The sequence below is a fragment of the Myotis davidii genome, unplaced genomic scaffold (genome assembly GCF_000327345.1).
Source record: "Myotis davidii unplaced genomic scaffold, ASM32734v1 scaffold77, whole genome shotgun sequence".
NCBI lineage: Eukaryota > Metazoa > Chordata > Mammalia > Chiroptera > Vespertilionidae > Myotis > Myotis davidii.
The window spans coordinates 3314092-3328948 of NW_006289713.1; the positions used below are offsets into that span (position 1 = coordinate 3314092).

At 56.1% G+C, this 14857-nt stretch overlaps 1 protein-coding gene across 1 annotated transcript in view; it reads left to right on the top strand.

Moving 5' to 3' along the window:
- The window catches only part of SLC7A5 (solute carrier family 7 (amino acid transporter light chain, L system), member 5), a 52438-nt gene that overhangs the window by 26226 nt on the left and 11355 nt on the right, over window positions 1-14857 (top strand). The window contains exon 6 of the mRNA XM_006762280.2: window positions 4600-4725. Within this exon, the coding sequence (XP_006762343.1) occupies window positions 4600-4725 (126 nt within the window). The remainder of the gene's footprint in view (window positions 1-4599; window positions 4726-14857) is intronic.

Below are 14857 nucleotides of genomic sequence, written 5' to 3' on the forward strand. Positions count from 1 at the left end.
GGTCTCAGACCAGCCTCAGCCACAGTGGTCAGTGGGCACTGTTCTCTGGCCTGGTGCCAGCTGCTGACCTGGGTAAGCCCAGGAGACCAGGCTGGACCAGCTTCCTGGAACTGGCACAGCCTGCTGGCCACTTCCTTTTTATCTCAGGGCCCATGTGAGAGCTCTGGGTCAAATGATACTTGTTGGCCTGGCAACTCAGCCCCTCCCGGGCAGTTTCCGACAGCCGGGCCCCACCTGTGTGAGAAGCACTGCTCATAGGTCTCAGACTGCCTTTGCCCCAAGGATTGGCCCTTTTTATCAAGGACCCTAAAACCTGTGTAGAAAGCACCACCCCGATGGGGAAGCAGAGAGAGTGGAGTATCTCAAGTCAGACTGGTGGGTGGAGACCCCCCAGAATACATCCTGCTCAGGGTCAGGGAGAGTTCCAGAGGCGTTATCCAACAGTGTCCCAAGAAATAACAGATCGAGGGGAGGAGCCACTGTGTCATCGAGCTTGTGCCCAGCCAGTGTCCTCGGCTCTTGTGGTCCTTGGGGGATGTGCTGCCCTGCGGTCTGCAGATGACTGATCAGAACCGAACCACCCAAACAGGCCAGCACTGGAGTTGGACCTCACTGCTGAGGCCAGGGGGTGAGAGCAGGAGGCCCAGCCGAGGGGTCTTCCTTCACTGGGCAGCACTTCCAGCCTTTGAGGCATCCCCGACATGAGGATGGGGGTAGGAGCAGAGCCACCACAGGAGGAGGAGGGCAGGAGCCCCTCAGCAGAGGAATGGTGACTACAGCACAGCCCTAGGATTCCGCCCTTTGCTGAGCTGGAGCTGGGTGCCCCTGTGGCCCGCTAGGTGGGTTATGTTACAGCAGGACAGGAAGGGACAGACCGGAGGAGGATTGGAATGAGCCAGCGCATACAGCCCAGACCTGTCTTCTCGCCAAGGGGCCTTGGGCTTTATCTCCTTTGCCCCAGCTGTCAGGAGCCAGCCATGTTTATCTGGGGGTGCTAGCTCAGAGAGCCCTGGAGAGGGCTGGCTTCTAGCCACAGTGCCCTCCTGATAGCCACCCACCTTTACTAGAATCAGGGGTTGGTGGCCTGTGCCCTGGTGTATCCCATTCTCTCCCTCACTGCAGCACAAGTACTTTCTCCTAATCCCCCTTCCTGGAGGGGCTGCGAGTTAGTATTCATGGTGACAACAGCAGCAAACCCATCTTGCCGCTCTGCACACCCGGAACCTTCCAGTGTGGCCATGAGCCCCCATCCTGCAGGTGTGGAAACTAAGGCTCAGAGGAGCCAGGCATCTTGTCCAGGTGGTGGAGTTTAAAGCAGGGAAGCTGGGCTGCAATCCAGCCATCGGCTCCTCCGGGGGCTACTTTTGTTAAAGACACTGAGTCCTGGTAGATTCGCCTATTTACCTAAGATTATATTTCATTTAGGAAATTTTACAAAGGAACACTATGAGAACAATAAAGTACTTGTTTACTCATCAGCCAAAGTCAATGAAAAGTAAAATTTCATCATGTGTTTTGGTTCTTTTTACAAAGAAACAAATATTATAAAGTTCCCTTTGTTCCGTGATCCGGTCCCTTCCCCTTCCAGATTGAGGTTGCCTGCTCACAATCTGGACATTTTTAATGTCCTGAGCTGGTACTGCATTTGTGGGGAGAGCTTCAGTGCAGAGGGGCTCTGACACCTGCTGGGCAGGGCTCAGCACATTTTGGCCGGGAACAGCTGGGTTGGATCTGGAATGGACTGGTGTGTGCCCTTTGGTACCAATGGAGGGGCTTTGGGGTGTGAGAGGAGGGACCTCTGTCCCACCCTAGTGACAACTAAGGCCCCCTCAGTGTCAGTGACCACCACAGTATAACAGCCCACGGGCTGGGGGCTCAGGGGTAGCTTCAGAGCCTTCATCTGTGAAATGCAGAGCTGCCCCTGCTCACCACCGAGTGGAGAGACCCCAAATGGGGTGAGTCGAGCAGAGGTGACAGCCCAGCTGGCTGCACTTGGTGTGGCAGTGCTGCTCTGGTTTCTGGAACCAGGTCCAAGTGCCCGCTGGGAAGAGAGGAAGAGAGGACCAGCTTGTCTGGGGGCTGGCGGCAGCGGAAGAGCCACCTCAGGTTGCAGAGGGCTTGGCCACACCTTCCCCGTCTACGTCAGCCCGGCTTCCCCAGCGTGAGTGGAGGAGTGATGCAATCTGCCAGCCTCTTGCTGCAGCCAGCGGCCGGAAGGCTGTGTCCGCTTTGGGAGGAAGAGCCTGAGGCACTTAGTTCAGGATTGTCTCTCACATAAGGAAATGGCAGGCCGTCTCAGGAAAGCCTTGGGGCTCCGGGGGCAAGAAGGAACAGATAAGAACCTGGGCTTGCCCTCCAAGGCCCCTCTATCCTGGATCCCAGCCACGGGGCAGGTTGGACCCTAGAACACTAGACTGGAAGCCCAGAAAAAGGGGATTACCCTTCTCTCCCCACCCACACTGTCAGTCTTGTGGGCCCCAGAGACCCGGGTCTCAGTCCTGGGTCTCCCCATACCACCTTGGACAGGGGGTTTCTATGAACCTCTGTTTCCTCTTCTGTGCTTGGAATGGCAGTGCTGACATGCATGCTTAACACAGGACAGCTCTCTCCCCGTTGTTCCTGAGGGCCAGGACTGAGCATGTGTCCACCCCAGAGCCACACAGTAAAGGCCACGGGTGCTGTTTGCCTCACGCACCCATCAGCCCTCTCCTCGGAGCCTTTCCGCTCCTGCTGCAAGAGGTGGCTTCGGCACTGTGTCATAGACACTTTTGTCACGAGCCCCACATTGTCATGGCCCTATTTAAACTCCCACCACCCCAAGGCACCTCATCGCACTATGAGCCTGACAGGTGAGGAACCACAACCCAGGAGCCAGGGGGCCCCACCAGGGTCCCCACCAGTAACGCCACACCCGGTCCAGGTGTAACAACTCTCGGCTGTCAAACCCGGTACAGGGGGTCTTCTGAGTATTTCAGATTAGGAATAGCAGCCTAAAGCAAATACTTTCAAAACATTTTTAGCCTAAACATAACATACAGTCTCTGTCAGCCATTGCATCAGCCAGGGTTTAGAGCAGGGAAGGAAAAACGAGGGGGAGGGGTTGCTATTAAGCTCAGTTAATTTCCAAGAGAAAAGGCAGGCAGAGCAGTGAGGCCTTAATCCTATCCAGAGCACACTGGGAAGATGGCCTGTTTTCCTTCTACCTGAACTGGTGGGTCTCATCCAGTTAATTAGCGTGGATTTATCTCTTTGGGGCCTAATCCTCAAATAGTAAAGCGACCTGTAATTACTCTAGCTGGGGAAAGATGCCACCTGGAGTCCCCTGCCCCGGGTTGGTTCTGTCTGGAAAAGACAGGATGAGCAAAAGGCCTTTCCAGCCTTTCTTACCTTACCGAAGCCTTCTGAGGAGGGGACGAGTATGCGGGGAACGGGGGAGAGAGGCCCTTCCCATAGGCCCTGGCCACGCTGGTTAATGTTTAATGACCAGCCCTCCAAGGAGAAAAGGCCCCCGTCTGTGCCCCTGCCAGTGCCTAGTGTAGATGCTCCCCAGGTGGCTGGTTTCTAGCACTTGTGTGCGGGGACCTGGGATGAGAGCGTGACATGCTCACCTGAGAGTGTGGCACCTCAGCAGCATAGAGACCGAAGAGCGTAGATGAGTTAGAAATGGGAAGGGATCCGTCTTGAGTGTTCATTTCCTTTGTTTTAAATTTGATAATTTTGATTCATTGTAAGTTTGCGGAGTGGCTGTGCTAACAGCCAGCTCTCGAGATCCCTAAACACTTAGTGTCAGCTCCTGAGCTTGCGTATCATCTCAGCCTCCACCTCTCCCTCGGCGCAGGGCCGGGGTCTTACAGGCGCCCAGGGAGCCCCTGCTTCAGGCACATTTCTTGAGCCTGGCTTAGCTGCTGCCCTGTCTCAGCCTCTGTCCCCACTGAGGTTTCAAGGTACTCTGTTAAAACCACAGTAGAGCTAAAGCTCCTGTGTTGTTTCCTGTACCAGCTAGGCTGCTTGCTGACCCCAGGGCTGTGGCACCCCCATTTCAGGTGTCAGAATTGCCCTCATGGTCCACCATTTGGCTTGTCACATGGGATTTGTGTGATAGGATACCTCACCTGTTAACTCTGGCATTCTAGAAGATTTTCTCTGAAAAAAAGGGTTTCCCACCTTTAAGAAGTTTAGTAGACTGTGAGTGAACCTGATGAATTATGCTAAATGTTGAGCGGGTGGAGAAAAGTGAATGCAGTCCCCCTCCAAATGGCAGGTTTGCTATTTACCTGCATTCAAGATAGTGCCCAACTCAAGGCTTGACTCAGGTGTGTGGAAGGTGGGGGAGAGGAGGAAAGGTAGTTGCTTTGATTGTCAGTTCCTTAGGACATTGAAATTCATTTTTAAAAATCCTTTGGGATAGCCCAGGGGCACCTGGGACCACATCTCAAGAGCCTGTAGTTCTCAACCTTTGACCTTGAGCCTGGAGAGCTGTCCATCCAAACAAGTCCCAGAGGGTGAGACCTCACCAAAGGGTCTGGGTTCCTGCTCGGCCTGCCCGTCTCGAGTGCTGACTGTCTGTCCAGTAGGACTCACTCTGCCCTGTCTCCACAGTGCTGCTCACGGCCGTGAACTGTTACAGCGTGAAGGCTGCCACCCGGGTCCAGGACGCCTTCGCTGCCGCCAAACTCCTGGCACTGGCCTTGATCATCCTGCTGGGCTTCATCCAGATCGGAAAGGGTGAGTGTGGCCTCTGGGCCTCACAGCGGTCCTGTGAGGCTCTGCTGTGCCAGGGTGGAGGGGTCCCCCGCTCTGAGTGCCCCCGGACCCACCAGGTTCTCCGACACATCCCCTGCTCTGCACCCTCACCCTTAAATGGTGGCGAAGGGGCGAAGGGGGCGTGGGGGGGGCGTGGTCCACTGCTCTGAATGCCCCCAACCCTCAGGTCTGGCACATGGCATGAAGGGGATCATTTGAATTGGGCACTGTGAGCTGGGTCACACCATCCCAGGAGGGGCACTGACATTGAGTTAGAGAGACTGAGCATAACCCAACAAGTTAAATCTGTCCCAGAGCGGCAGGGAGAAACCAATTCACCGTCCTCTGAACCCCACTCTCCTATCCACAGTCGGGGGTGGGGAGGGTTAGGATAGTGTCATGGGTGCCTAGCACATTGTGAGTGTGGCAGAGAGGAGCTACTGCTAGTTTTGTCTCTTGAGGTAGATCACACAGGAAGCTACACAGACTGCAGGTGCCCGACAGGTAAGCTGTAGCTGCCTCCCCAGGGAGGATGTAGAACTGCCTAGTTCCCAGTAGGGCCCTCGTGCCCTTGGATGCCCCCACCCACCAGCATCCACCAAGCTGACCTCTCCCCTGTGATCAGCACTTTGTTCCATCACGTGTGGGTTGCCCATGCCGTGGCGTTTGGTGGCAGTGCATCTCTCACTATTGGGCCTCATTCCTCAAAAACATGCTATGACTTGCTTATCACTCTATGGGCAAGGATGTTTCAGCTCAGGACTATGGGAAGTACTGTCAGGAGCATTCCTGTGTCTTGGTGAACAGAATTACTTACCGGTTTCTCTGGGGTGGGCAGTGGCTGTCGTCTTGTCATAGCCCATCCTCTCTCACACTTTGAAGCTGGCTAGCTGTGAATTGTATGACTGGAAAACCCTTAAAGGCCCCGTTATCTGTGTTCTCAGGGCTTCTGCCTGTGACACCCAGAAACCCATCCTTGTAGTTCTGGACTTTCCTCCCCCCTACTGGCCACATGGGGCACTGCACTGCACAGGAATCCAGGGTCCAGAGACCATGTGCAAATTGCATGCTCATGATTCAGGAGAATTGGGTGCACGTGGAGCTGCAGTGGCTGCCACATTACCCCTTACTCGTCCTCTCTCGGGGTAGAGAGAAGCTCACAGTTCTAGTATATGCTGACCTAGTAAAGTCGAAGCAAGAATCCAGCTCATTCAGGTAGACCATCTTTATTAAATACGTTAATATATGCGAAGCCTTTAGCATGGCACCTGGTACCTAGTAAGAACCAGCTCCCATAGCTACAATCGTTATCATCCTTGAAGGGAAAATTCCACCTGGTTCGCAGTCATTCTATGGTTTGCAGGTCACTGCTTCAGAAGCCGGACCTCTAGGGAGCATGCGTCTGACCATTGATGTCCAGCCTCCCAGGAAGTCCTTAGGACAACCTGTGGGTGAGCTCACCAGGCAGAGCTGGGATGAGCCAGAATCTGCTGCTGCTGCTCTGGGCGCTCCCCCTGTGAGAGCCCTCCTGGGGCTTCAGGTTCCGGCATCTTCCTAAAGACATTTCTTACCCTCTAATTTTGGGGGTCTCAAGGACCCTGGCCAGGGCTGAGTAACTCCCCAGCGTCCTGGAGAGTGGTTAGGACTGATGTGTGGAAGAAAAATCCATCCTGCACCCACCACTTTGTCCAGCGAGGAGATGGGTCATTTGATAGAAGCCTTGCTTGTGAAGGCATTTACTTGGCTGGTATGAATGATTAAATACAGACAGAGGAGGAATGTGGGGGGAACCTGACTTTTGTAAAAACAAATTTCAGTGGAGAGAGCAAAGAGCTTTTGTTCAGCCTGAATACATAATGTGTTTATAATTCTGTTGCTGTTGTAAACATCCACCCGCCACCACGCGCCCGAAGCAGTTCCTTTCTGAACTCGGGATACAGTGCAAGGTCTGCAAAATTCCTGTCCTGTTTTCCTTGAAGAGATTTACTTTGTTCCCAGAGGAATGCCTTCCTTTCCAGAGGACACATTGTTGAAACTGGTGACCCCTTTCTCCCACATTTGTCTGACTCTGTTTCCCCCTCGGGCAGTGACCCAATCCCCGTGCTGATGGGAGGAGGGCTGAATCATTCTGGCAGGGAGGGACTCGGCTCCCTGGGCTCAGATTGGCTGCTGGCCACCCTGCACCTGAAGAGTGCGACCTGTTGTCTGGCCGACCTGGCCGACTGGCCTAGGCACTCTCTCCTCACTCCCCTCAGCAATAAAGCAGTCTTCCTCCTTGGCCTGCCTGGCACCCATGTGGGCCCGGAGCTGCAGAAGGGGCTCATGCATGGGGCCCAGCCCACCCAGGTTCAAGTCCAGCTGACTGTTTGGTAGTCTCAGGCCTCTGTTGGCCTTGTTTCCTCATGGCCATAGACCCGTGAGCCGTCCTGCCCACCTTCTTCACCAGAACCTTCTGTGTGTGGCTCTGTGCAGAGACCCAATGAGGACACGGCCCAACCATTCAAAGCTCACTCTGCTCAAGGACATCAGACACACGAGAGCAGGAAAGCGGCAGGCGGGCTGATGGGGATGGAGAGGAGGCTCTCCGGAGAGTGTGGCGGATGAAGGCACAGAGTGTAACAAAGAGACTGCTCTTTGGCCCGGGGCTGAGATCTTGGATGTGGGAGGAGCTCGGACTACCCCTGTGGCTAGAGTTGGGACCCCATGGTGCTGGTTAAGCCACCGGGCCTGGGCCTGTGTGCGCCATCTAAGGTGTCTGGATTCACTCCCAGCCTTTTCAGAAGGGGAAACAGCTCAGGTGGGCATTTCAGGTCCACGGGCTGGAGCAGCTGGAGCAGGAAGTGTGCGTGGGAGGGGCTTGGAATGGGAAGGCCACAGAGAGAAGCAGGTGGACAGGGTAGGCAGCGGGCACTTTTCAGCTCAGGACATACCTGCCAGCCGCCTCCACCTGCTTTTGCCCTTTTTCTTTTGTCTGTCAGCCTCTTACCGATGACACCCTACAAGGTCCACAGCCCTGAGATCAGGCCATTCCCAAAGCGGAGCAGTTTTTCCAAGGCTGGAGGGTGAGAGTGGAGTGCGGAAGGCTCACCCCTCATGCCCAGGTCCCTTCTGGAGGACACACAATGGGGCCCTTGTGGGTTTGCTCAAGCTGTGGCATCCGGTGGGAGAACAACTCGTGTCTCCTTGAGCAGTTACACAACAGATTGCATAATTGTGCAGATAAAAGGTTCCACAGAAACGCCGCCTTCCCCTCCCACGTTGTGTCTGAGCAGGATGCCCTCTGCTAGGAAGTGACGGGAGGAGACCTGTCTTCTTCACCAGGGCCTGGCCCTCCAGCCTCCCCGGCAGCTCACAGGAGCTCGCCCAGCCACTAGGACATTGTCCCCAAGGGCTGGGAGACCTGGTGTGGTTAGCACCAGGAATGGAGGCACTTAGATCCGAGGAAGCACAGGAGATGCTGCTGGCTGGGAGCAGCCTTGCAGTAGGGAAGGCCCAGGCAGGCCTGTGAATGACAGCGTGCTCCCAGGGCTAGAGACTGGTCTTTGAGTCATTTTACAGTTTGCATTTGGATCTTAGGTTATTGGGTCGGGGCTCAGAGAAGTGGTGGCCTGTCCAGTCCCACAGCAGTGTCAGCAACCCCACGTGGCCCGTATTGGTGGGAACCGTGTGCAGGGATGTGAGCTCCCTCTGGAGAAGGCCCCCTCTGTCCCACCCAAGAGCGCGGTGTGGGGCTTCACAGGGCAGGTGGTGGGAAAGGCCCGCGCAAAGAGGCCAGGCTGGGAGGGTCTGGGGACACCCCCCCTTGGGCAGGTCCCTTTGTTTACTGGAGCCTCAGTTTCTTAATCTGAAATGACAACACTAGCAACAGCAGCCCCCAGCACACCTGGCACCATCTCTTGCTGTTACGAAATGTTTCGAGGCACCTCAGTGGCCAGTGAAGGGCTGTCCTCCCTTGCAGAGAGGAGATCGCATAGCAAGTGCTCCCGGGTCCCACCAGTGACAGAATCCATCGGGGATCAAGGTCACTCTGAGACCGTGGACACTGTAACAGCGGTGGGGCGAAGGGCTGGGGTTCTGTTCTCTGTGCCAGTCCCTGTGCCCCAGGAGACAGGGATGGTGCCTCAAGGCCCCTCCCCACCATGGGCCAGGCTGCCCCTCTGAAATGCCCACAGTGGAGGTCAGATGGTAGATATGGGAGCCCCACCACCACCTCCTGCCTCCGTGAGAGCACTTGTGGCCGTGAAGCCACGATAGAGGGAGGGTTGGTTGCTTTTCCTGTGGGTGTTCTTTGATAATTTTTAACTGACTCCTTCCATGGGGCCTGCACGGCCCGTGCTAATTTGGCATCCCGAATCATAACAGATTTGCAGTCACATGCTTTGTGTGCCGCCCTCTGGGATGAAATCAAAGGCCTGGAAGTTGGGCTGTTTCCCACTGCCACCCTCAGCTCACTGCGCCCTCGGCGGTCAGCTGCACGGACAGAGCAGTGAGGGCCAGAGCTGCGGCAAGAATGGGGGTGCAGCCACAAAGCCCTTTGCTAGCACGGTTCTCAGGCGTCTCCAGGACCCTCAGAAGAGGGTTCTTTCCCATTGGGATTTGAAGCTTGAAGCTGATCCTGAGGCCAAGCAGCTGGCTCCACCAAGTGTTTAAAAGACTGCACCACGGATGGGCGGTGGCCTCGGCGAATGAGCTGTCCTCCCCTCGGCCGCCCCAAACCCAGATCCACTGCTCCCAGACGTCAGGCTGAGCCAAAGTAGAGCAGGCACGGGACCCAGTCACTCAGCCCAGGGTGGGGAGACAGATGGGAAAACGGGGAGCTCCAGTGAGCCGGCCAGGGGGCGTGGCCCCCCAAGGGTGCGGGTATCTGTGCTTTCTCCCTGAGCCTTCTGAGGGCACACAGCTGTCTAACCAGATGGGACTCGGGCGCCACAGCCCCCGGTGTGGTCAGCCCACTTTACAGAGCGTGACCCTGAGGCCAAGCACCTGCTCGCTTGGCCTGTGATTGCGAAGCAGAATCCAGGGCCATGGCTGTTCCACCACATCCCGACGGTGACCGTGAGGCACAGCGTAGAAACCAGGAGGTCTGACCCGAATGGAGCAAGGCCTGGTTGGTCTCTGCAGAGAGCTTGGCGTTGCTGTAGCAAATGACACAAACCGGGGGGCTCAGGCACACATTTCCCTCCCACAGTTCTGGAGGCCAGACGTCTCCGGTGGGGCTGTGCTCCCCCTGAAACCTGTAGAGGAGGGTCCTCCTTGGTCTCTTCCAGCTTCCGGTGGTTCCTTGGCTTGTGGCATCATCCCTCACCTCTGCCTTCATCCTCACGTGGCCTCTTCCTGTGTCTCCTTTTTCCTGTCTTTTAATGACACTTTCATGGGATTTCGGGCTCACCCTAATCCATGATCTCATCTTGAAATTCTTACCTTAATTACATTTGCACAGAGCCTTTTCCCGATCAGTAACATTCTGGGGTTCTAGGGGCCATGAATTCTGCTCAGCAACTCCATGATGTAAATGCCCATCACATGGGGCCCAGAGGGTAAAAGTGGGACCGAAGGCCGAAGGTTCCAGTGGTGAGTGCTCCCCCAGTTAGAGGAATGACTTCTTCATAGTCGGGGGTCCTGGGAGGGGTGCCCATTGGCTGGCTGAGCCCCACCCTCCTCAGGCTGTCACAGGAGGGGAAGCACTGGGTGGGGGCCGGCCTGGTCGGCCCTGAGGCTCTGGACATGCATCCCCAGATCGGAGATGTGAGCAGCCATGTGTGTGTTTCTCAGGTCTGGGGCCAGGCAGAGCCCTGCTGATATTTTGACCAGGCCTTCCCCAGGGCACAGAGGCCAGGGGAGGCCTCAGGGATGCAGGGATTGTCCTCTGCTTCGGGAACTGGGTAGTGGAGGAAGGACGGATCCTGGTCCTGTCCCTACATGCGCATGATGGGTGCCCTCCCAGGCTTCTTCTATTGAGGAAGCTTCTCTGAGCGTGGGAGATTTCCTCCCCATTCCTGGGTCAATGATGGTTCCCATGTCTGCGTGACAGAAAACCATGGCTGGTTTTCTCTAAAATCAGTTCCCCAGGGCCTTTTGAAAGCTCCCACCCCTATTACTCTGGTTCCCAGCACAGTCTGTGACATTGCAACTTGCCAAAGGGCCCTGTATCTGGCTGTTAGTTTTCTCATTCCTGGTGGCCCTCCCGGGAGTTGCTGTTAATGGCTGCATTTTAGGATGAGGAAGGCAAACTGAGGTGCAAGGGCCTCCAGGGTGGGGAATGCAAGTTAGAGGCAGCTTTGAGGTTGCAGAAGAGCCCCCAGAAAAGAGGTGGTGGCACAGGGCACTCTGTAGTGTGACAGGAGCCATCAGCATCATACTGTGGGGTCCTGGGGTTCCCATACCCCTATGCCCCTGGTCCCTGCGGGAGGTCCTGAACTGCTCCTGTCCTGCCTTCCCAGTCAACAGCAGGAGGGGGGCCGTGAGGCTGGAGCTCAAGTGGGGGGACTGTGAGTCATTCATCTGTGTCTGCCTGTGCCTGGAGCTCTGTGTTGAAGCAAAGATTGCGCCCCAGTTTGGGTCCATGAGAAAGAGGACTGGGAACAGTTAGTGGATCTGCTCTGGCTTGGGGAGTGGTGGCACATGGGCCGGGCATCTGCCCAGCATCATCTTGAGTCGGGTCTCAGCATGGCAGTGCCTAATGTCTCCACACGTCACGGCATGTGCCCTGGTTGCTGGCGTGGGTGGGCAGTTGAAAACTGCTGTATAGAGTCCAGAGTCTGCCCTCCCCCTGAGAAGGTGCCATCTCTGGTCTCTCCTGCGGGGGCCACTGGACATAGAGCAGCTGCTAATGCGCATCATTAAATGGCGGTTTGATTGCCTCACTTGCTTCTTGCTCCCCTGGAAACAGGCAGGCAGTTCTCAGGCCCGAAGGCGAGAGCAGGCAGAGCCGCTACTCCTGAGCCATCATCCCTGAGCTCCTGGCTGTGCCAGCCCCATGGGGGCCGGACCCAGTGCCAGTGGAGCCAGCAGACCTGGCGCCCTCTCCGTGGCGCCCAGTGAGAGGGGCAGCGTGCTCAGCCAGCAATTGGTCAGGTGCCTGTAGAGCTGTGGGTCTCTGGTTTGGGCCAGATCCAGCAGAGACAGGCTGAGCAAACCCGGAGCTCTGCCTCGGGGCAGCAGCTCACTCTCAGATCATTCCCTCCGTCCCTGGTCCTCAGTGCGGTACACTGTGCCCGTGCGAGGCGGGAAACAGTGAGGTGACAGGGCAGAGGGCAGCTCGGGAACTTGTAGCAGGTTGATTGGGGTCCCAACTAGCTGAGTCCTTGGCTGAGCTTTGCCAGCCCTCCCCCCACCCACGCCACCCCACCCCATGCCAGGAGAGAAGTGGGAGGTCTGCTGGCCAAGCTCAAGTTGTAGGGACTGGAGGTGCTGGACGTGTGCTTTCCTCCACGGGCTTTGGGAGTGAGGCCGTTGACAACTGAGGGAGGTCCCGGCAGGTTACCCCAGCCACACCTGTCCTAGGAATGGAAGCATCATGGGCTGGTTGGGAGAGGCCTGGCTGAGACCCCAGGTACAGCCCAGTGAGCTGCTGCCATCTGCATTGGCCAGAGCAGCTAGGAGTAGTATTTATTTACCTGGGGTTTTAGAGGCTGCAAAATCGCTCTGTAAGTCCTGGGAAATACCATCGCACAGCAGGAAGTCTAGTCCCCAGCATGACTGGCTCAGGGAGATGTCCGCTTTTACCTGTCAGAACTGAGCTGATAATCCCTTGATGAAAACATTGAAGCACCCAGGCCTCGGGGCTGAAAACATTCAGTCCATGCCTGAAAGCCCCAGGCTGTATTTCAAGCCTTGAATTTTATCCTTAGCAAGTGTGACAGCCATGCCCGTGCAGCAGTGCCTCCAGCACATGCATTCAGGATCGTCTTTGAGGCGGGAGCCACCTTTCACAATTGCACCAAAATCTGTATCCCAGAATATGGGAAAAGAAATATCTAATGTGAATAATAAACAGGAGGTATAAAAGTATATCCTAATAGGAAAATGAGGCCAGTAACTGAGAAAATTTTAAACTCAAGGCAAGCTTGCATACTTGCAAGGACCCTTTATCATTAAAGACCTTTAATGGTACAGAAGTAGTTATAAGAGTCTGACACAGCAGCAACCTGTTGGGGAATTGGGGGTAGGATATGTAAACTATTGGAGATCTAGGCCAACAGGAGCAGCCCTGGGCAGCTCCTCCAGACTCTAGGGGCACCTGTAGCATCCTGGGGATGTGAGGCCCGTCTCCTGGCTGGGCATTCACAGGGACTGTCCTCATGATCCCAGACCAACTGCATGCCAGCAGGTTCCCACACCCCTGGGCAGGAGGCCCGACCCCCAGTTTCCCTGATTAGAGGACAGATGCTCACCCTCCCTCCCCACAGAAGTATGTGGGCAAGGCCCTGGGATAAGCAGGACTCTGCAGGTGCAAAGGAATGCACATTCCAGAGAGAGCACCGGAGGGAGCACAGGGGAGCTCTCCTGAGGTGCTCTTGAAGGGTGCCCTGTCCTGAGCTGGCTCCAAGCACTGCACCACACACCTGGTCTGCTGATCACCTGGGGCCAGGCAGTGCTGGGCCAGGCCTGCTGACCACCCTGTGACCAAACAGTCCTGGGACCAGGCCTCCAAGACAGATCATGTGCAGGCAGTTCAAGGGATGAGGTGCCAACTACTCTGGAGCCTGTTCTGGTCACAAGACCATGGCCTCGTGGGCAGGGTGAGGGGAGCTTGTGGATCCCGGGCTCATCTCCCACGTCAGCGGGAGATTCAAGTCCTGAGCATACCTGCAGAGCTGGGACAAATAAGCTCCGGGACAGAACTCAGTGTCCAGGGTAAGATGGACCCTGAGACAGGCCACCACCACACACACACACCCCCCCCCGCCCCCGCAGTGTTTGCCACAGGAAATCGGTGCAGCTTTGAAGTGCAGGCTTCAATTCGCTAAATGACAGGTGTTACGGAACCTCCCTTTCACAGGTCCCTTTGCAAACCTCACATGCTGTCACCCTGTCCTGTTTCAGGGTGACTGAGGCTGTCACCCTCATGGAAGGCATAGGCTCCGTTGGAGGCCTGGGGCCCCCATGAGCTCCCCTCACCCCTTTGCCCCACCAGGAACCTGCTGACCACTGGGCAGTGGTGACATTGAGTCACGTAGCACCCCTGGGACCTTTGGCCCAATGGGACCTGGGCAGCGAGTGCTCAGCAGGATGGGGACACAGGCACACAGACCCTCCCAGGTAAAGCCACAGGCCTGGATCAGAAACAGTTCCCAAGCTAACATCTGCATCTGACCAAGAGTTCAACTTGCTCCCTCAGCGTCAGTGGCCAGGAGGCAACCTGGTGCCTCCGATCCCATTGGCGCCTTTGCTGTTGTCTGAAGCCCTCCTGGGAGGTGCATGCCTGTGCCGCACCCACCCCCAGAGCCAGGGGAGTCGGGCACTAAAAACCCATGGGCCAGGTGACCCTCATCAGTGGAGAGTGGAGAGCCAGCCACCTGACTCCTGGCATGTGTCTGTCGGCAGCGGCTGATGGGCTGGCCCCTCCTCACAGAGTGAGTCTTTCCAGGCCTAAGTGTTCCTCGACCATTTTACAGATGATATAACGGAGACTCAGAAAGGGCCAGAAACTTTCCTAGTAGCCTTTCCTAGGGACCTTTCTGAGGCACCCACATTTCACAGTGCCTACTGTCCTGGGCTGAATGGTGACCCCCAAAACACATGTCCACTGGAACCTGCGAATGTGCCTTTATTTGGAAAATACTCAGATGTAATCAAGGTAAAAGTTAAGATGAGACCATCCTAGATTGGGGCGGGCTCTAAATCCAACGAGTATCCTTATAGGAGGTGGAAGCGGTTGCACAAGGAGAAGGCCGTGAGGAAAAAGGCCGAGCCTGCGTGACGTAGCCACAAGCCAAGGATGCCCGGAGCCCCCGGGAGCTGGCAGAGGCAGGGAGGGTCCACCCTGTCTCTTGTTCAGCTCAGTCCCTGCCGTGTTCCAGGGCCTAAGTCGTTTTCGGGTCTTTCTGTGCTCACAGCACCATGAGGAGGTGGCATTCAAGAGTTCCATCGCGCATGGGAGAGGCCTGGTTTG